The sequence below is a fragment of the Mesitornis unicolor genome, unplaced genomic scaffold (genome assembly GCF_000695765.1).
Source record: "Mesitornis unicolor isolate BGI_N332 unplaced genomic scaffold, ASM69576v1 scaffold6441, whole genome shotgun sequence".
NCBI lineage: Eukaryota > Metazoa > Chordata > Aves > Mesitornithiformes > Mesitornithidae > Mesitornis > Mesitornis unicolor.
In genome coordinates this window covers 19626-41205 of record NW_010161603.1, presented here as the reverse complement: position 1 = coordinate 41205, position 21580 = coordinate 19626, and the positions used below count along the sequence as shown (strand labels likewise).

At 40.3% G+C, this 21580-nt stretch overlaps 1 protein-coding gene across 1 annotated transcript in view; it reads left to right on the top strand.

Moving 5' to 3' along the window:
- CRYL1 (crystallin, lambda 1) overlaps positions 1–21580 on the top strand; it is a gene marked incomplete at its 5' end in the record, with an annotated part of 52357 nt that overhangs the window by 20459 nt on the left and 10318 nt on the right. The window contains 3 exons of the mRNA XM_010193373.1: positions 610–771; positions 6394–6588; positions 15513–15618. Coding sequence (XP_010191675.1) covers positions 610–771; positions 6394–6588; positions 15513–15618 — 463 coding nt within the window. The remainder of the gene's footprint in view (positions 1–609; positions 772–6393; positions 6589–15512; positions 15619–21580) is intronic.

Below are 21580 nucleotides of genomic sequence, written 5' to 3'. Positions count from 1 at the left end.
TTCAGGCAGCTCCTGGGGATAATTTTTTCAACTCTTGTGGGTCTTGGCTCCTACATCTGAAATTTCACACAATACTGCAGAACTGAATGTGCTTAATAACTTTGGGAAAAGTTCTGATAGTGTCCATTCCTCTTTGGAAATCTTGCTTAGAGTTGACATCAATGGAGATATTTAAGCTTTTCAAGTGTAAGAGTCACTGAGAGACATTTCAGTGCAGGTTCCAGAACTGCACCTTGGAAACCTCCTGCTGTAGTTCTGTAGATTGGAAGTTTGTCGTCTTTTGAGATACACCTATTCATTTCCATCTTGTCAGAGATAATACTGACTTCTATTACATGAGATTCTCTTAAAAAAATGGAGACCAGATTTTATTCCTCCATAGTGTGCTATTTCTGTGAATGAGTAAAACTATTTTAGACAAAGCAGAATAATTTTAAATCTATGGTGTGTGATGGTCCATCTTCTGCTATAGAGAAACTCTTGGGCTTTCCATTTCTTTATATGTGGGAAGATACTGTGTTATGGCTCCCTGCTGTATCTGAAATATATGGATAAATGCTACTGAACTAGAAGACTTCTAATACTAGTTTTGTTTTTTTTCTATTCCAGGAATGTACTCCAGAGAACCTGGAACTGAAAAAGAAGATTTTTGGCCAGTTAGATCTTATTGTCGGTGACAATGTCATCTTGAGCAGCTCGACCTCTTGTCTCTTACCCAGCAAATTGTTCACTGGCCTTAAGCATGTTAAGCAGTGTATTGTGTCACATCCTGTAAGTATGATGGCAAGTTTTGGTTTTGTTCTTGTAGTAGTACAGGTGTTTAACTGAACTGCATCCCAAACAGTTCCCTGCAAACTGAGAGATACAGAAGGATATGTGGAGTGTTTGTGTGCTATCGTTAGTGTGCAGGAGCCTGACTTTTCAGAAGTTTTAGTTTGGTCATTCTGTGAGCAGCAGCATCTACTAAATTGAGAGGATGTGTGCATGTTTCGGACTGTTGGCTCAAGATACATTCTGTCTAAGCTGTTGTGCTCATGTTGGTGTGTGTTACTCAAATTACTGGCTCTCAGAATGTAGGAATTCTGTGTTTTGAAGACAAGCATATAAAATTCCTTACTCTTTCTTTGTGGTGTTTCTAGTGTCCTTTTTCAGCTGCTGTTTGGTAAGAGTAAGGATCCAAACAGTGAGCCACATGTGCTTGTCTACATGGATGAAAGATGGAAGGCTTGTTTTGACTCTGGTCTCTTCAGGCTTCTGATGCAGAAGCAGTACACCTGAAGAGGAAAAGCAGGTGGATGAAATGGAACAAATTTTGCTTGGAGCTGTATTTGCATGCTTTGTGACCAGCTGGGACAGGGCAGTGATGCAGAAATGGCATGACTAGAGGTGGCAGCAGAACCTTAAGATGCTGAAGGACACCTGTGAGCCTCTGTAGAGGTCTACGTGGGGCTGCCAGACAGCAGTTTATCACGTCTCTCCGAAGCATGGAAGAGCATTTTGTCTTGATGCCTGGGATTCTTACTGCTTCTGTTTTCCACAGCTCAAAGGCTAATGAATTTGTTACCCTAATGTAAGTCTGGTGTTTGACAGATCAGTTCAGAGGACTGTTGCTGTGAAAGTTTGCTGTCTGCCGTTTGGTAGTTACATGTTGTCTCTCCAGGACATTCCTTAGAGTGTAACCATCAGTTCCCTGGGAATGCTCAAGAGTGGCAGTGTGAACACACAAATACACCACTTATTTACTGTAATGTCTCTACAGCTACCTGTACCCTAATGCTGCAGTGTCAAAGCATTTGGTCAGTCCCTTTCTGGTACCCCTCCACCATTGTTGTGCCTTGGGGTGACTGGGAAGAAAAGGAACAAAAGGATTGATTTCTTTCTGTATAATTAGTTTTCATCCCCTTTAATTAAAAAAAGGTCAAACTTCAAAGTATGTATCTGTGCCTAGGTTTAGCCCTTCTCCAATCTAAAATTCATTATCTATCTCATATTTCCAGGGTTGTAACATTCTGTAGTGCAAGAGATGAGATAATGTTTCTTCTAGATTTCTGTAATAAGTAACTATAGCTATGGTTTTACTTTTTTTTTAACCAATTCCTGGGCTTCTGCCTAGACTCTGACTGTTTGTCAGTCCTTGACAAAGATTTTACATTTCTCTTCCTTACTGTTTTCCTAAGTTGGTCTGTACCAGTTGACTTGTTTATTCTGAGCTGCAGTCTTTATAAGAGTCATTTCTAAAAATGGGTTTTATCAGATCTGGAAAGGTAGCTAGTCCCTGCATAAACATTTTTTAGGTTGTTGTGGTAAGGATATGTGTATTTTCCAAAGCAAATACACAGGAGTGCCTTAAAATGTCTAATTGTTCTGAAATGGTTTTGCAGTCCAACTGAGACTATTTTCCTAGCAATCTCAGCTTCACTCAAAGAGGAGTGTACTAGAGAAGCTGTGAGGCAGTGTACTCTTCCAGGAGCCTTTCTGTATCTGTTATATCAGTAAGCAGGCTTGCTTTGTAGTAGCTTTTAGCTTTTGCTGGTTCTGTTGGGTTTATTTTTTGTTTGTTTTAACTGTGGTCTCACTAACATCTTGAGCATAATAGTAGGCTATGAGGAATGGTGGTGGCAGGACGCAAGCAGCTCTGAAAGATGCTGTGAAAACAAGTCTGGAATTTGATAGACCAGAAAAATTAAAAGCTAAAGTTGTAAAGCCCCTGGCGCAGGTGAGCATGCTGAGGAGAAATGAAATTAAATTAAATGCCCAAAAGGCAGAAGGAGCTCATCCCTTTGCTTAATATAGCAATAAGTTCAGTAATTAGAAAAAAGAAATGAAATCTCATAGCACAGCTGTGTGATAGAGATGCCTGCAGTGCTTGTAGGTACAGCTGTTCTCTGCAGGCAGTTTCAGGCAGTGTATCGGTGGAGGTCTGTTCATTTCTCATGTACTGTATACACCTGCTATGTCACACAGCTACAAATATGGAGCTAGAGGAAACTCTGACATTGAGTGAAATCCCTTGCTGTATGGGAAACCATGTCATCAAATCACCTTAAAATGTATTAACCTCTATCTGTTAGATTATTTTTTTAACTCCACTATTCCTGCTGGAAGCTGTTTGTCTTCTAACTTTTGTTCCAATCTTATTAACAGTTCATTAATATTAATTTGGTGTTTGTTGGCAGCTTATGTGCAGCTTAATTCTTTCTCTGTGTTTACTCTGTCATACCCTTTCTTAGCATTCATTTTGTTAGGCTAAGTGTCCTGGTTTGAGCTAAATAGAACTAATTTTCTATTTAGTGATTTTACTTTTCAGCTCAGTCTCTTTTAAGTGACTGAACTTGCTGAAAACTGGCAGCATGTTTTTCCCAAACAGCGCTGCTAGAAGATATGCTCAAGGTCAGTTGTCTCATCCTGGGTGCTGTGTCTGTGCCTACGGAGAGAGAAGCGGACCCAAAACTGACCAGCTAGGTATTCCATCCCACATACGTCATACTCGGTATAAAAACTGAGAGATCACGAGGGTCTCATGCCTTTGCCCTTTTTCCACCGTTCCTTCCATCTCGATCCTGTAGAGGCCAAGGCCTGAGCAGAATCCTGACAGTTCGTCTGCTGCTGATCCTGATCAGTGTGTTCCTGCATCCTGCTCCCACCTGCTGCTGAGTTTGGTCTGGGACTTTTCCAGTGCCCGGCTCTGCAGAGCCTCTGGTGACCTAATTGTCATTGGGGGGGAAGGGTGGGGGGAGGATTTTATATTGGTTTTGTATATATTTGTATATATTTCATTATTTTCATATTTACAATATTATCTGTAGTATTAGTATTATTGTTTCATTAAATCTGTTAGTTTATTTTCCAACCCGTAAAGTCTCCCTCCCTTATTCTCTTTTCCCTTCTGGGGAGGGGAGAGGGGTTAAATAGAGAGTGTCTGTCCAGGATTTAGTGGCCAGCCCAGCCCTAAACCATGACAGTAAGGTAAGCTCTTCTGCTTCCTGAAGAAAGGTTTTGCATTCCCCTTCTCTTATTGAGAAACTTTCCCCCACTCCTAACTTAATCCATGTTTTACTTCTTTTAGTTTTTACTAACACCTATTCTCTCATTCCTAAAAAAAATTGTCTTAAGTCTCCTCAGTGAGCTCATGAAAACACTTGTGTACTTCCTGTGCCAAGTTCACGAAATAGAATATTTCAATAAGTTGACTAACACTCATCTTGGAAGAAATTTGTAATGGCCTCGGTGTCTCTCAGAAATTAACTTGTCCTTTTCCTGATTGGTAATGTGCTTAAGGGTTAGAAAAGCCTTCAGAGAACTTCTTGGTGCTTGCAGTGGTTTGGGTCTTGCTAAATTGCCTGGCACCACGTGGCGTCCATATGCCACCCCCAGCGTTGGTGGTGGCACTGCCAAAGAGACTGATGTGAGAAAGGTTATGATGAAACACAAGGCACTTGAAAGGGGAGGAAGTAAGTGAGTCGTTAATGCCTACAACAGTTTATGCATTGGTCAGACCCTATAGTAAAAGAAACTGTGTGCATACTGAAAAGAAAGAACATACAGAATGACAGAATCATTAAGGTTGGAAGAGACCGCTAAGATCATCGAGTTCAGCCGTCAACCCAACACCACCATGCCCACTAAACCATGTCCTGAAGTGCCACATCAAGGTGCTTCTTGAGCACCTCCAGAGATGGTGACACCACCTCCCTGGGCAGCCTGGTCCAGTGTTTGACCATTCCTGATACCCTTCTTGTAGTCAGGGGCCCAGACTGAACACAATACTTGAGGTGCAGCCTCACCAGTGCCCAGTACAGGGATGCAATCACTGCCCAGCTCCTGCTGACCACACTATTTCTGATGCACCCCAGGAAGCCATTGGCCTTCTTGGCCACCTGGGCCCATTGCTGGCTCATGTTCAGAGGCTGTCCACCAACACCCCCAGGTCCTTTTCTGCCTGGCAGCTTTCCAGCCACTCATCCCCAAGCCTGTCGGGCTGCATGGGGTGGTTGTGACCAAAGTGCAGGACCCGGCACTTGGCCTTGTTGAAGCTCATACAGTTGGCCTCAGCCCATTGATTCAGCCTATCCAGGTCCTTCTGCAGAGCCTTCCTACCCTCAGGCAGATCAACACTCCCTCCCAGCTTAGTGTCACCTGCAGACTTGCTGAGAGAGCACTCAATCCCCTCATCCAGATCACTGATAAAGATGTTAAACAGGACTGGCCCCAAAACTGAGCCCTGGGAAGCACTGCCTGTGACTGGACACCAACTGGATTTAACTCCTTTCACCACAACTCTCTGTGCTCAGCCATCCAGCCAGTTTTTAACCCAGTAAAGAGTAAATCTGTCCAAGCCATGAGCCACCAGATACTCTAGGAGGGTGCTATGGGAGACTCTGCTAAAGCCTTTGACAGAGAGGAAAGACTGCTGGCACGTTGCTGTGACTGAATCCTGTGCTTGTATTTATATGAGCACAGTTAAGAGCTTTTGGTTGGCTACATGGGAGGATGGTGAAAGAATCGGTACTTAATTACCATCCTTTAAATGTCAGTGTTTTTTCTGGTAGTAATTGATAATATGTTGGCTCCTTCTATTGCCTGGAACCAGACTGAGAGCTGAGTTTAGCACCTTAAGAGTATGGCTGATGAACTCTGCTTTTGGAAAGAGCGTGCAGGCAGTGTCACTGTTCAGTGTAACCTGAAGAACTTTTAGCTGTTGTTTAGAATTTTTTGTTTATTATTTCAACAATCCATTACACAAAGGTCTTGATTTCATGAGGAATTACATTTCAGAAGAGTCAGGGAGAGGTAATTTTTCTTTTTAAATTATTTTTGAAGTGGGTAGAGTGTTTGTTTGAAGGTAAGCTGTTCTGCAACTTTAGTGAAGTATGTTTTGTGTGGTATCTGTCACTGTGTTTAGCATAGATTTAAAGGCTTGGGCCAGTAGCAGCTTGTCTATTAAGTGTTGCATCTTACAGGTGGTGTTTAGCAATGATTTTGTTTGAAAGTTCCTGAATATCTAAAAGGAAATGCCTTGCTTCATTTGGAGAGACAGGTGGTGGCCATGTCTTACAACAACAAACAGCTTGAATATTGAGAAAACATGAGTTACTGAAGTCAGTATAAAGTCTTCTGGTATTGTTTGAATGCTGTCATCTTTAGTGCCATGAACTTTGCTGGGATTAAATACAGTTAAATTTAATGCAAGATTAATTATTTTTTAAAATTTGAAATGATATATCAGCTTTTATTGGATTGGTTAAGTCTTGATGAAGATCTAGCTTGATGTGTTCACTGGAAAATATGTATATATTTTTATAGCTTGCTAGTAACAAGCTATAAAAATGCTCTGTTAACTTGTTTTGTTAATCTGTTGATAGTTGACGTTCTCCTTTTGTGTTTCTTCTTTAGGTAAATCCACCTTACTTTGTGCCGTTGGTCGAAATTGTTCCTCATCCAGAAACAGATCCTTCTACTACAGAGAGGACATACGCCCTCATGAAGAAGACTGGTCAATCTCCTGTCAAACTCAACAGAGAAATCGAGGGGTTTGTCCTGAATCGGCTCCAGTATGCAGTGATAAGTGAAGCCTGGAGACTTGTGGGTGTATGTATTTATTTTTTTCCCATTTTCTACACACGCACACTCTGCTGGTTTTGTAGATGTAACAAGTGAGATTATATATTTAAATTTCCTAGAAATTTGTGTCATCTTTGTTAAACTGTCCCGTCTGAACATGTAAATTAAAAACAGTAGGAAGTGATGTCAGTTATAAATAGCAAAGACTGAGAAAAACAGAGCGATGGGATCGTAACAACTATCCTTTATTCTGCTTTCGTTTTAGAATACTGTAATTTTCAGGACAATTAGAAGAACCATCTTAAAAGCACAGAAATAAAAATACTGGTTTTTGTTTTTCCTAGATTGTCTCATAATTTCCTGTTATTTTTCTGAGTGTTGCTGTTCTGTTGTATAGTGGTTATGAAAATAATATTTTCAATGGTTTTCTCTTTGGCCTTTCAAGAGTTGCGCTCAAAGGTTCAACAGTTATTTGATACCTGTAGTTGAAGGCAGATTTCTCCTCCTCCTGCCCATTCAGACTTTTAGCTTAGAGTCATTTGTTTGTGCCCCTTCATCTTTTCCCACAGTTACCTGTTTTGTGCTGAAAGTCTGATCTTTCATCAGGAAGAACTGAATTATGAGTCTGTTGCTATTCTCTTAAGAAGAGATTCAATTGGGGTTGAGTAGGGCTTCCTCTTTTGTCATGGAGAGTGTTTGGATATTTTCAAGCTGTTCAAAACAACCATGCACACAAATATAGGTAGAAAGATCTTAAACTAAGGTAATATTAACATACTGTAACACAGAGCAACTTTTTCCAAAGCAGAATATAAACATTGTTGCTGAACTGATTTTGCTTACCTCTAGTTAGCTTCCATAGCGATAACAGTACAACAATATAAAGGAGGTGGTGAATAATAATAAGTAATCTAATATTGTTAGAGAGAAACTAATCTTCTTCTGGAGATGTTTCTTTAAACCAAAAAACCCAAAAGTTTCTCTTATTAAAAGAGTTAATACAAAATCTTAAGTATATGATGAGCAAAACCCCTTCAGAAATCTGTGATCATACTGAAAAACACAGTATAAAAGGATTCCAACCTCTAAATTGCTTTAAATCCTGATAACCCCAGATGAAAAGAGATTTGGCAAGAAAAATTTAAAAATTACTGCTAAAAAGTGTAAATAAGGAAGATTCATGTTGAAAAAGCTAACTGAACTGCAGTGTTCATTATTGGGGAAGCTCTTGCATTGTAACCTTTCCTTGAAAGGAAGGGATCTGGCATAGAGCAAGTCATGCTAAGAACAAGAACCCGTATGGATGCTTTTTGTGTGAGTGGTGGTATATGAATAGTAACAAAATAGTGCCTGAAGAACTGTCAGGTAGTGAAAGCTGCATCATCAAAGTTTCCAAATGGTTCTGGTTTTGTATAATTTTACTGTGTTTCAGACAAATACACACTTAAACTGTAACAACTTTGGCTGTATTTGTATTCCAGAAGCCTGGACAAATCCCCGCTCTCAAAGGTGTGTGGTTTCAGCTGTGTGACTTGAGGCTACGCACTGCCCCTGATGGGATGAGAACCCCTGCACACAGGGGAGAGCTGCAGGCCTGGGGCGGTTTCTGTGTTTCTACTGTTGTGCTGCCAAGTTAGTTATTGCAAGTTGTGTTCTTTTCATGTTTCCACTTTCAAAGTGGGGGAAAAGACTTACTGCTTCTTATTGTTTAAGGCACTTTTCAGTCCTTATTGTTGAAAACGTCAGCTTCCCCAACTCTTGGTCTTTGAGAGGCTCCTACAAATCGAGTTTTACTCACATTGATTCCTTCTGGTAACGAAAGTTTTCCTTACTCTAAGAAGCACTGGGGGCAGAACATAAACTGTATATTAGCAGGAGGAACATATTAATAAAGCATTCTTGTCCAAAATGATGACACTATTAATCCTTTCGTGGTTAGATATGTAAATTGTATGTACTGGATGTCACAATCCAAGTCAGCTTGGATGCAGAACAGAGAGATTGTTATGTTATTATTTTATTATGTTATTGCTTATGAACACTGTGGTATTTTGATGCTAGTAATTTTACATTGCTTTTGACTATTGTAAAAGAACAATGAGAGAGAACCATAAAACATAAGTTCATGCTAACTTGGTTTACTAGTGGTTGCAAAGATCTGAGCAAGTATCTTGGTATACCTACAGTTACATGTCATAAACTGATCAGTGCTTCTATTTCTATTATAAGTTATCTTGAAGTTTAACACAGCGAGTGCTTGAGCAATACCTGCTGGAGGACCGTTGTATTTGCACTACAGCGTATCGGTTTCTTGCCACATAGCAAAGACATAAATATTCCATGTATAAATGATAGTATGAACCAGGAGAGAAACATAGCAACATTCTCCAAGTGTTTTGAAGCAACTCAAAATGATCTTAAATCAGCCTTTTTATATAAACAGCTATCTAGTATTTTAGGACTTTGTTGAGATGTGAGCTTGAAAGTTCTCATCTGTGTCCTCCCCTTGAAAATATTCACAGTAATGGCAGGGGAGTGATGTTACACATGCATGCATGTGCACATATACTTTTATCAAAGTCCAAATTCAGATGCCTTTGCATGGACCAAAACAATCTTGTTGGGTGGCTGGTTTGGGATTTTTTTTTTAGTTGAGCTTATTTTGTTCAAGAAATCGGTGAAAGCTTTTGCTGTAAAAGTATTTATGTCCTGTTAGAAAAAGCATTGGTGGTAGGACAGACGTGCAGGTACACCTGTACTAATAACACTTATCTTGAAAAACTCCATCACAAATGGACTGAGCAGCTTGCAGGATGTGTTCTAATTCTCAAATGTAGCTTGGTGACCGTTGATCTGCCAGTCCCTCTCCTTTCTTTAGCAGTGCTGCGTTGGGATGTGTGATGGGGGAGGCATGGGACAGGGATCATACAATGGGAGAAGGACTCTGATGCAGAGCATGAACGTGGAGCTGTATGGGAAGTAGTGTGGTAAATGGACACAGAGTGAGTGCTGTGAATGCAGGACAGGGCCAAATGTGGGAGTGGGAAGTACAGAGTTACGGTGGTGAAAAATTAGGAGGCCTGAGAGTTGAGATCCCGATTTGTAGGAAAGCAGGAGAATGGAAACTCATGTGGAGACATACAGCTGAGGGCTGAGAACTTTGGCTGGGCGGATAGTTAGGAATATGGATTTAAGGATGCAGAAGCTTGACTTTACAAGAACAGAGAAGAGAAGATCATAGTTTCATTTATGGGCCTAGAAGAAGGAATTCAAGCAAGTGCTCCCCTTTGAGGCAAAAGTGCTGCAGTCAGATGTTCTGGTTTGGATCTGAGTCAGTCTTTTGTGTGGCAAGATGTCTTTTTGATGTCTTTTTTTGTCTTTTTGTTTGACTTGCAAGTCACAAGCACTTGCACAATGCAGGTGTTTGTTGCAGGAACTTTTTGCATCAGTTATCTCTGTCTCCCCCATACTCCACATTTATTCCATGAAAATGCAGCTGTCTGTTTGAGGTCACATATCTGAGAACTTTCTGTAGCACGTGTGAGACTGGTGTCCTTGTAGGTTTCTTATTTACTTTTTTAGTTCTTGGATCTCAGAAGTGTTGCAAGGCTGATCATCATGCGAGTAACAGATGTACTGTGAGGTGTTGAGGTTGAAGATCCATATTCTTCTCTTCTCAACCCTAAATTTTGATACTGCAGGTTCGGAACTATTAGAATAATCTGTAGCCAGTAGTAGGAAAAATATCTCAAACATCTCTGTTATTCCCTGCTACCATTAATTTTATCATGCCTCCATTGACAGTAGTCACGGATATATCTGATTTTGTTCATAATTCCTTGGAGCAGAGACTTCCTGCTTTTATTTACCTGGGAAGCACCTTGTGCATGGCTGACACTATTGCTTTTGTACTTTACCAGTACCAATAAATTCTATAGTAGTTTGGGATTAAGTTGTAAAAGAGTGTTATTTAAATAGCTTGACTTTGTCTTGTTTTGAAGGTGAAGTTTTGTTTGATTTCATCCAGACAATAACAACCAAACAGTTTCACTAATACTTTAATCGGAAGTCTCAAACCTTACTCTGAATACCTAGGACTGTTCTCTTACTGTGGATTAGTGAGTAGAAGCTTTTCTTGGTGAAATATTTTTTCTAAGCATCACCTGGAATTTGCCAGGAGGTCATGAAATACAACAGCAGAGATAATGAGGAGAACATGGCAGTTTTTCAACCCTGATCTAATTTAGGAGTTTCAGCTGCTTCTAAGAACCTGCTAAAACTATTTTGTGTGATGGGCTGTGTGATTGGTGTCTTGAGAGCCTATATTTTCCTCTATATAAGCTTTTGATACCACCTTAATGTAGATTTTCTTTAAGACTGGGTTTTCTTTTAGGTTACAGTCATTGTAAAAGACAAGAAGAATGGGCAGCCCTGACATTTTTGTTAATCTTTTTGAAAACAGAACAGTCATGGTTTGGCTGTGTGTCCATTTTAGTTTCTTTTCACAGCAACCAGGTGCATTGACTTTAGTCCCTAATTTATGTACCTCTCTCCTCTCAGGTGACTACCTTGATAGTCCTTAAATGCTGGCAAGACTTTTTAAATTCCAAATTCCTTATTATTAATAATTGTATTATAGTGTTAATCAGAGGACACTTCCAGAAGATCAAAGACGAGGTAGAAGGTTAACACTGAGTTACAGTGCCCTATAAAAGGGGCATATCACAAAAGGAAGTTTCAAGGGCCAGGGAGAAAAATAGTGTTGATACTAAGGGTTTCATATAGGGGGAGTTGAATAAGATGCCATGGAGAGAGGAGGATAAAGGACAGCAATGCAAGGAAGTGTGAAGTGTGTAGAACAACAGGTTTCTCAAACATGATGAAATGGAAAGAGATGGAGCTGGTAGAGAGGGTATCTAGGAGAGAAGTTGTATGCTCAAAATGACAAGACTGGAAAAAGATCTTATCGGGGTGTGGATGGAAGGGACTTGATTGAAGTGATAGTGAAGAGAAGGGTGTAACAAGTCCCTCTGGGAGAGAATGCATGTGTAAATGGAAATCAGGGAAAAAAAACACTGGATTTGGGAGATGCAGAGGTTGAAGTAGCAAATTTGGAGTTGGAAAGTATGTAGTCCAGGAGGGAGTGAAGTCCAGAGTAACACTACAGTCAGACTGGAGTGAGTAGCAGAACATGGTGAATTGGTAGTATGAGAAAAAGTAAGATTGTTTTTCTGGCCATGTTACATTTAATATGATTGCAAACCAAGTCGGTGACAGAAGTTGTGATGTGGGTGTGACTCACAGATCTAAAGACACTATTAAAACCAAACAGGTTGGGTCAGAGATGGAGATGGTTTTTGGAAAGGAGAAAAGAGCCTGTGCATAGTGAGAAGCAGTAATAAAATAATGAGGGAGTATTAGGACAATTTGTGGCATAACAGGAGATGAAAATACCCTTGAAGATGAGTTTGTGGTATTTAAATGGTGTCATAAGAATCACAGAATATTAGGAGTTGGAAGGGACCTCAAAAGATCATCCAGTCCAACCCCCCTGCCAGAGCAGGATCACCCAGACCAGATCACACAGGAACGCGTCCAGGTGGGTTTTGAATGTCTCCAGAGAAGGAGACTCCACAACCTCTCTGGGCAGCCTGGGCCATGTTGTCACCTTCACAGTAAAAAAGCTTTTCCTTATCTTCAGGTTGAACCTCCTATGCTCCAGCTTGCACCCATTTCCCCTTGTCCTGTCATTGGCTGTCACCGAGAAGAGCCTGGCTCCTTCCTCCTGACACTCGCCCTTTACAAATTTATAAACATTAATGAGGTCACCCCTCAGTCTCCTCCAAGCTAAAGAGACGCAGCTCCCTCAGCTGCTCCTCATAAGGGAGATGCTCCACTCTGAAGTGTGGAAGGTCCTAAGCTAGTATAGATCTAGAAGTTTTCCTGGCCCTTGGGGTCACTGACGATTTTGGTGGAATTTAGTAATTAAGATCTTAATTCTGTAGCTGTGAAAGCTTCTGGTAAACTCTAATGCACTTCCTGTTTGCTCTGACAAGTGCCTAAGGGGAAGGCTTACGAGAAGAGCTACCCAGATGAGAAGGATGAAAAATCCCCATGGGAAGATTGTTTCACACCTAGACTTATTGAAACTGGGTTGGAGCCCTTTCTTGTTTACTACTTAGCATAAACACCAATCCCTGTGGAAGGCACCTTGCTGACCTTGCACCCACGCTGCTGAATCACTCCGCTGCCCTTACCATTAGTGGGAGTAGGGTTATTCCCTAGAAGAGGACAGTCTAACTTGTTTCCAATTACGTGTTTTTAATTTCTGAAGAGAAAAAGTAAAAGGCTTTTCTTTAAGAGGGTCTTTGTGGCAAGGAAAGACTAAGCTTACATGTATAGAATAATGCATCCCTCAACTGGAGGGATCTATCATGTTTTCCTTCTGATAGCAGCTGTTTTTGCCTTTCAGTAGCTGTAACCATACAATTACAGCTATAGTCAAAAGTTCATGAGCAAAGTGCTCATCTCATGATTCTGAGTGCACCTGGTCTTGAAATGTCAGTACCAATGCTGAGGACTATGGTATCAAAAGAAATAAATCTGGGGTTTATTTGAAAATAAAATTGTTATTATTATGAGGTGTTTCAGGAGCCTATTAACTCTTTAATGTTATGTTAACAGATTCTAACTGCTGCTGTGGTTCAAATGCTTGTCTGGAACTTGTAGTTTAATCTTTTGTCCACAAATCCATGTCAACCAGGGGAAAAAAAAAATCACTCATCAAGCACAGCTTTCCCAGCATAACTCATTGTTTGAATGAAGAGCGCTTTTGTTGACTTTGCTGATGTTGTTCAGAGAAGTTGTGTTGCCATGTCAGGGGAAAAAACTTTCACAGAACGAATGGTGCCTCTGTTAGTTACAGCGATGCTCGCCTGAGCACTGCCTGAGGTTTGCCTTTAGTCCTGTCCTTACGCAGACCTCCCTGTCTGCCTCTCATGAGTTACCTTACCATGCTTCTGCCTTACCTTTAAGTTAAATAAAAGAATGCTTCCATGCCCCTGCCATTTAATGTCTAGTTAAATGGGTAGCAGAGCTGCATGTTCCAGATATGACAGGTAGATCTTAATAATTACGTTATCATTTCCTTGTCAAGATAGAGTTCAAAAGCCATCTGCAGTGGGGATTCAGCCAGGCTTATTTTTAATAGGAGGAATGCCTACTAACAGATTGAGACGTGAGGTTGAGTCTTATGAAGGGCTCTACTTAAGCCTGAGATCATGAAACTTGATGTCTGTGGCCAGCTGTAGAAGTTGTGGCTTATAATTTTCTTTTAAAATGACAGTAGATGATGTAGTGATGAACGCAGAGAAGACACTGTGGGTGGGATTCAACTCACTTAAGTTGGAATTTCTACATTGTAGACATTAACATCCAAGCTTTTTAGTTATCTTTCAGTCAGTGAGGAGAATTAGGTCCTTTTAGAACACAACCCATCTTCTCTATTCCAGATGCCTGCTTTAGAGTGCTGATTTCTTTTTCTTCCCTAGTGATTATAAAGAGACTGTAGATGTCTAGATGCCAATGTCTACAGCAGGTCAGGAGAGCTGTCCTGCATGCCTGTAACTCAAGGTGATTGCTGTGATATGAAGGAGCATTCAGACAGGGCCTTGCGAGAGGGAAAGTTAACAGAAGACCTGTCCTTGGCCAAGCAGATGAGTGTATGTATTTGTATTCTGCAGCTCAAAGGGGCTTGTGGAGAAAGAAGTGCTGAGTAGGGAGATCACGTCAAAGTAGGGTGAGAAGACAAAGTAGGTACAGTCCCGTATCTCTGGGAACAAAGAGGACAAGTTTCTGAAACCAAGTTTTATCTGATGGAAGTGGTTGGAACAGGTCTTAGTTCGTTCATATTTTTCTCGTAGGTGGAAAACAACCTCATGTAATAAATATTATTTTTCTCAAGTAAATCCGAAAGGTAATGAACTGTAATTCATTTCTTTGACAAGCTGTTGTGTGCTTGCCCTAACCTGATGGGGGTGTTGGCTGTCTTGTAAGTGCTACCATGTGGGTGGAACAGCAGTGCTCAACTTTTAACAGCAAAAATGCTTCATTTTGCATGCTCCATGTGCTGCCAGCTGAGAGATGCGAGGCTGGCAGTGAACTTGAGAACCTGGGCAGGTTGAGGCTGGGTAGGCTGACTGTTCAGTGAGTTCTGTGGAAGGGAGTGGCAGCTGCGTTGCCTGTATGGTCTTTTCCAACCAGATGATTCTATGTTTAGTCCCAGCAATTTTTGCAGATGGCCTCAAGAGTAGTACCCACTGCTGCCCCAAAATCTAGAACTAAGAGAGTATGAAGGGAAACGTAAGATTTAACCACAACTCCTTTATTTAAAGGGGCTGGTAGAGTACTTGGATTTGATAGAAACTCTTTTGGTTGTGTGCTATCAAGAGCATCACATTTGCTCTGTGTTCTCTACATCCCAGTTTTGGAGAAAAATGTATCTAGATTAACGTAGATCGATTTAGTTTTAGTATATGAGTTACTGTAATAAGTATCAGGCAAACTAGTGTGAACAAATAGTACATATTGTATGAAAAAAGTGTATTAATTTATAAATTTAAAAATAAGATACTGTCAAAATGTAGCTAAGTGTGTTTAAGATTGCTGTAATATTGTGGTTCATAATCCAGAGTTGTGAGTGGGTGTTTATACTGAACAGGAAGGCTTGCATAATAGATAGACATTTCTGGCAAACAGTTGTTTTGCTTGCAAAACAATTTCTGCTATTTCTGCTTGCAAAAAAAAAAAAATCTGCTTGCAAGCTAACTGCTATTTCTAGCCTTAGTTTTTATTACTTCTTTAATTTTTCAATTTTATACAAAAAGCAGGCAATTTTGCATTAAAACCAAATACTCACAAATCTTCCTTCCTGTCCCCCTTCTGCTACTTAGGAAGGAGTACTATCTCCGACTGATCTAGACCTTGTGATGTCTGATGGATTGGGAATGCGATACGCATTTATTGGACCTCTGGAAACCATGCATCTTAATGCAGAAGGTAGGTAGTTTAAAATTGTGAATATGATGGAAAGGCTCATGTTGCACAAGACTCTGGGAATGTTAGATAACAAACCAGGTTAGGATTGCTGCAACTATGATGCATCTCTATTTACTGTAATGACAAAAAGAGGAGTATTTATTTAAACTTTATTGAATGGATATTAAATACCCTTTTGTAAGTGATCAGGTGAAAGATGACAAATCATTGAAACACTGGCTGTGTACTTTGTTTTTTCCAAGATTTGTCGCAGTGCTTTGAAAACATTGCTGTACCCAGAGTGTCAGGAAAAGAAAGTTTTGAAAAAGTTCATCTGATAATCCAGTGTCAACAGAAACTCACTTTCTGTAAATGGGTGCCTTCTCACTGCCCCCAGATTTGTAGCAAAGGCTCAGTGTAAGTATCACTGGAGCTGGTTTGCTTTAAGCTACCTTAGATCCTGAGTGAAGCAAAATTGCTTCTGTCCGCAAAGTACTGTGCATACAAAGTTGAGTGGACAAAGCAGTCAAGTAACAGTTCAACATCTGCCTTGCATAATCAAGGCAGAGTTTTAGATGTTTTTGGAGTAGTGTACATGAATCCCAGCCAAATAAAAATTTAATTGCATAAAATTAAATAAAAATTAGGGATCAAGGCTACAAAGATTTGAGAAATGAATGTAACAGAACACGAGAACTTCAAGAAGCGGAGATCAACTAAATACATTTTTAGCTCTTTATATTATGGGGTGTGTTTTTATTCTGGGTTTGTATGGTCTCTGATATGGTGGACCCCTGCTCCATTACTGGATCTCTTAGGCACTGCTGCAATGCCTAACAATACAATAATAAAATAAAACCAAGAAACTAAGATCATAAAATATTGCACAACTAAAAATGTTATTTTATGTCTACTTGCTGGTTAGTTGCTTGGCAGAAATTTAAGGCTGACTAAGCAATTTTGACATGGAGGATCCACAATTCCACATTCACCAGAGTTTTTCAGCATGTCAGTTTGGTTTTAATTCAGTAAATTGAATGTCACAAAGTGTTGGCTTTTGTGCATTAAGTCAACAATATCCATCCTCTAAATAGAGGCACCTTCCTAAAAGTTTGCCTCTTTCAATCTGTTGCTATCTGGCAGTTTCCAGTCCTCTCTAGTGACTGTAGACTTACTCAATATAAACCATATATGTTCTTTACATAGAAAAGGACAGATACATACAGTACTAGCTTTAACCACAGCAATCTACCTGGAGTCTTGCAGGCCAGCGTTGTCCAGTCCACTAAGCTGCCACGCCATCCTCTGCAGGAGCCATCCATGCGCAGAGTCTTCTGCCAGAGTAACTTGCTGAACTGTCTCTACTAAAACATACAACCAAAGCAAAATGCTTGTTAATACCTGTTTTAGAGAACAGAACATACCTGTGGATGCTTTTTTTTTTGTCACTCCATGTTTTGTACTCCTTAATTCTAAAACAGTGTTTACTTGATGTGAATGGAATCATCATGCCCATGGCAGGGAGGTTGGACTGGATGATCTTTAAGGTCCCTTCCAACCCAAACCATTCTGTGATCAGTGAGGACCCTTCCAACCCCTACCATTCTGTGATTCTGTGAATTGTGAGAGTCGTCTGGGTTGGTTTTGGTATTCTTCCTGAGTGCCCTTTGGCATTTGATGTTCCATCATGATCCAGCTTAGGTTCCTCCCTCCCGTCAGGAAACAGTCATTGTTACAAGAACACTGAAATTTCCCATCTCAAACCAGTTTTAGGTAACATATGTAACTGGTAGGTTGCTTATTCATGGCAGATTATCCAGATTCTATATTTAACGTGACCTTCTGTTAGGAATTTTAGTATGCCAGATCAGGGGGAAAAAAATTAGGAAATGTAATCAAAGAGACTGATAAGCTAGAAGAGTACTCTTGTGGTAGGCTTGCAAAATACAAAACCAAAATATACCTGTAGAGTTATTTTAACATTATATAATATTCTCAATTACAAATAACTCTAAAATAACATAATTACTACACTTGTGGACTGTGCCACTTACACAAAAGCACCTTGTTGGCTTGTTCAGTAACTTGGATCATGAGAGTATTGCTTCACTCCAGTCTTGCAGATGCATTGTCTCAGCCTTGAGCTGCTCCCATATATGTGCTGGCAGGGTGACTCGGGCTGCTGCTCTCATCAGACACAGTTTAAATCAAAATTGCTGATGTCAGGACACACGATTGGCTTATAGTCATAGTTCTGTACCAGTGCCAACTTCTCTTTGGTTGCCCAGTACTGCTTCACATAATATGGACTAGTATGGACCTCTTCTTGATTGCCCAGGACAACCTGCTCTGATGCATTGTGCTAATACTGTCTATTTTTTTTAATTGGTGGAGGGAAGTGGAGGTACCCCCTCTGTCCTGTTTGTCGGCCTGTATAGCCTTCACAGCAGCTTTCTTTACAGCCATAAGATACTAATTACCCATAATCTTAAACTTTCCACTAATCACTGAGGAAAGATGTTGGGCATTCAAGAAGCATGTGAGGGAAAGTGGTATTTGTGTGAGATCCTGGAAGATGGAGTTGTTTGGTTTTTGGTATTGGTGATGTGATATTTTTGTTTATTTTTTAATAAAGAATATTATTTCAAATTTTTTTCTAAGATCAGTGCTATTTCTTTCCCTGTGGGTTGCATATATCCTCCAATGAACTTCCTATATGCCAATGCCAGCTTTCCCCTGTGTTAGTTCTTATGTCCCTTCCTCCATCTTCATAAATGGTCCTATCAAAAGCTATTACCCAGGCCACTTTAGATTATCTGTTAATCCATGCATGAATATTAGGAATTTTGAATATATGGCAGTGAGCCAGCAGCCTTGAACATGGAATAAAATGACAGAATTAAGTCACTAAAAGGAACAGAAGCAGCAACAGCACATTGAGAACTGAATTGCAACAGACAAGAAAGAAACACCTTTGAAGGGGGGGTAAGCACATCCAAATTGCATAATATTATAATGTTGGTTGTTGGTTTCAGTAAATAAAATTAATGTTGATTTCGGTTTCAGTAAGCTCTGTGTTTTGAGTCTGTCATCTTACGATTTCACATGGCAGCATTGCAACAAATGCTGTTAAGTCCTTTACGAGGAACATCAATAGACATCACTGGAGTAATTTTACCTGTTCACTTATCATGGGATTACGTTAGCAGACACAATGTCCCTCCTGTGTACGTACCTGGCTGTTTGTGAATATACTGAAGATGATCCAGCCTCAGTAAGACTGTATCTCCTGAATCTCTTGTTTCTTCAACTGTCAGCTCCATTTAAGCCCTTGCAAGCAATGATCTGTAAAACCAGAGGCTAGACTATCATATGCTGTGCTTTACACATTTGCAGCAAAAGTTCTTCATATATATTTCACAACTGGCTGTCTTAGATCAGTTACTTTATTAGTGGATTATTTAGTGAACTATGATTGGAATTTAATCTTGATCTAAACTGTTATTATTAGCAGAATAGCTGGATAGTAGGAGGTTGAAGGATCTTTGTTACTATTTCTCTCCTGCAATTATAAAAACAGCATTCCTGGATCATGCTTTATCTGCCACTCATTGTGATATTCATACAGGTGTCTACAGGAGTTGTGTGGAAATTGGGGCTGGTTTATGGTCCCTATAATGCAAATGCAAAAATCCAGTCAGCTAGTAATGAGGCCTTGTGGTCAAAATTGTGTTTCTCTTCCTGGAGGTGGGAATACTTGCTCATCTTAAAGTACCTGCCAGATGAATTGGATTTGGATGATGAGGCAGAATGATTGTGCTGTATGAAAAGAACAACATGTGAAAAGGGAAGAGGGGAGTGGGAATCATAAGCCATAGTTCAAAGGAAAGAAATTTTTCTTGTCTGGCTAGGCAAAACATAGCCAAGCATGTTTGTTAACAGTTACTGTAGATGGGCATGCTAGCTTGTTCAAAAGCAGAGATTATTTTCATTTATATGGCTGCTGTTTAATGCTGTATAATGCTATAGGGAGCAAAGCAAGCTTTTGTACCACAAGGTAGTATGCTGAAGGTGTGAGAATCTCTAAGTTGAGGTGGTAAAGTCTAAGAAAAGGAAGATTGCCTCTGTTTCTATCCAACTCATGTGTTGTTTTAGGATAGTAAAATAGCTCGGGTTAATTAAGGAATAATTATAAGAGGGTACTACTGAGATGAAATATCACAGAGGTACATAATCATACAGAATCTCTTCTTTCACGATCCTGCCAGTTATTTCTTACACGTTTACACACATTCAATTTGCTTCCCAATAGACTGAAGAAAGCCATTTATAGTCCATCTAGAACTGCTGTTTGCCTCTGTGCAGTTGCAGGGCTTTTCTGCCTGGAAAGGTTTGTGTGCAATAAGCAAAACTGTGAATTTTTCAGCATCCTGGCTGTTGTGCACGTTTCCTTCTATGGACTCCTAGGTGTAAAATGGTCACCTCCACTTTCTGAAAGGAGCATATGACTTTGCACAGGAATTCTTAATGGTTTATTGCTAAAGTCATTATAGATGTGTCCTAAAAACTCACCGTGGTGCATCCTTCTCCCTTGTGCTAATGAAAGAATGTATGTAGTCACCAAGTGGCTCAGACTGAGGAATTCATCCCAGATCTGGAACTGATCTAAAGATGTGGCTCATATAAACTCAGTTTAATTCCTTGACCCAGCTCACAGCAGTCCTGCACAAATATTTGTGCATTGCTGTTGAGATGGTAACGCAGGAACAGTGAGAACAAGACATTTTTTGATGCTGCCACTGTCTTAGGGTAGTCGGAAGTATTCATGCAACTACAGTCTAAGAGATTTCAGATGGAAATTGATGAAGAGTAGTGAGTGTCCTGTGCATTCACACCCTAACTAAGAGCATGCATCTGTGTTTGGACACACCCTTGATGAAGATAGGAGTACATTTAGAAAGTTTTCCTTGGAGCTGTGATGTCTAGAAATGTAATTCCTCCATCAGCAAAACAAAGAGGTTGGGATTTTTTTTTTCTCTCCAAACATAACCTAACCATGACAGGTTCTTCCATAATGTTTCTCAAATATGCCCCTTCTTTTCTGTTCGCATCCATACTCACTTTCAGTGTTACCAGGTGCAGCCTCATCTTAGGTTTTACCTGCTAAAATCAACCCCACCCCAACCTTTTCCAATTGTTGATGCTCTTACGTCAATAGCTTGACTATCTCACCTACTCTTTTTGAGTCATTACAGCATCTTATTATGCTGCTCATCAGGTTCAAAGTCATCAGGTTCTCAATCAATATCGTGAGGCAACCTGTGTCTCTGGCACGTTCCCTGTCCTCGCCACTGATGCTCCTGTATCATCTCACAAATATCGCAGTACCTTCCTTGTTTTGCTGTGTGTATAGTGTTGCCAGACTGGTTTACCAAGTTTGCTTGCTTGCATCCTTCAGCCCTCATGCCTGTTGTCTTTCTTATGAAAAGCAATGAGTGAGACTTAGATACTTGAAGAAGCTAAGATACTTGAAGATGCCTGCATACAATAACGCATGAACTTATCAGAGAATCACAGAAAGGTTTGGATTGGAAGGGACCTCAAAGCTCATCCAGTCCAACCCCTGCCATGGGCAGGGACACCTCCCACCAGCCCAGGCTGCTCAAAGCCCCATCCAACCTGGCCTTGAATATTGCCAGGGAGGAGGGATCCACAGCTTCCCTGGGCAACCTGTGCCAGTGTCTCACCACCCTCAAAGTGAAGAATATCTCCCTAATACCTAGTCTAAACTATACTGTAGTGCTTTCCCTTCTTCTTTCCTACTACTCCTATCACCTTTATGTTTATGAATCTCACTTGTGAAGAGGTCTTCTCAGGGCAGTGAAGCATTTTATGCATGCTTTTAAGCTAAATACCTGTCCTGAACTCCTTGTCCTTCATCAGTGCCCTGTTCATCTTGATGGTGCAACTACAGGCATTTCAC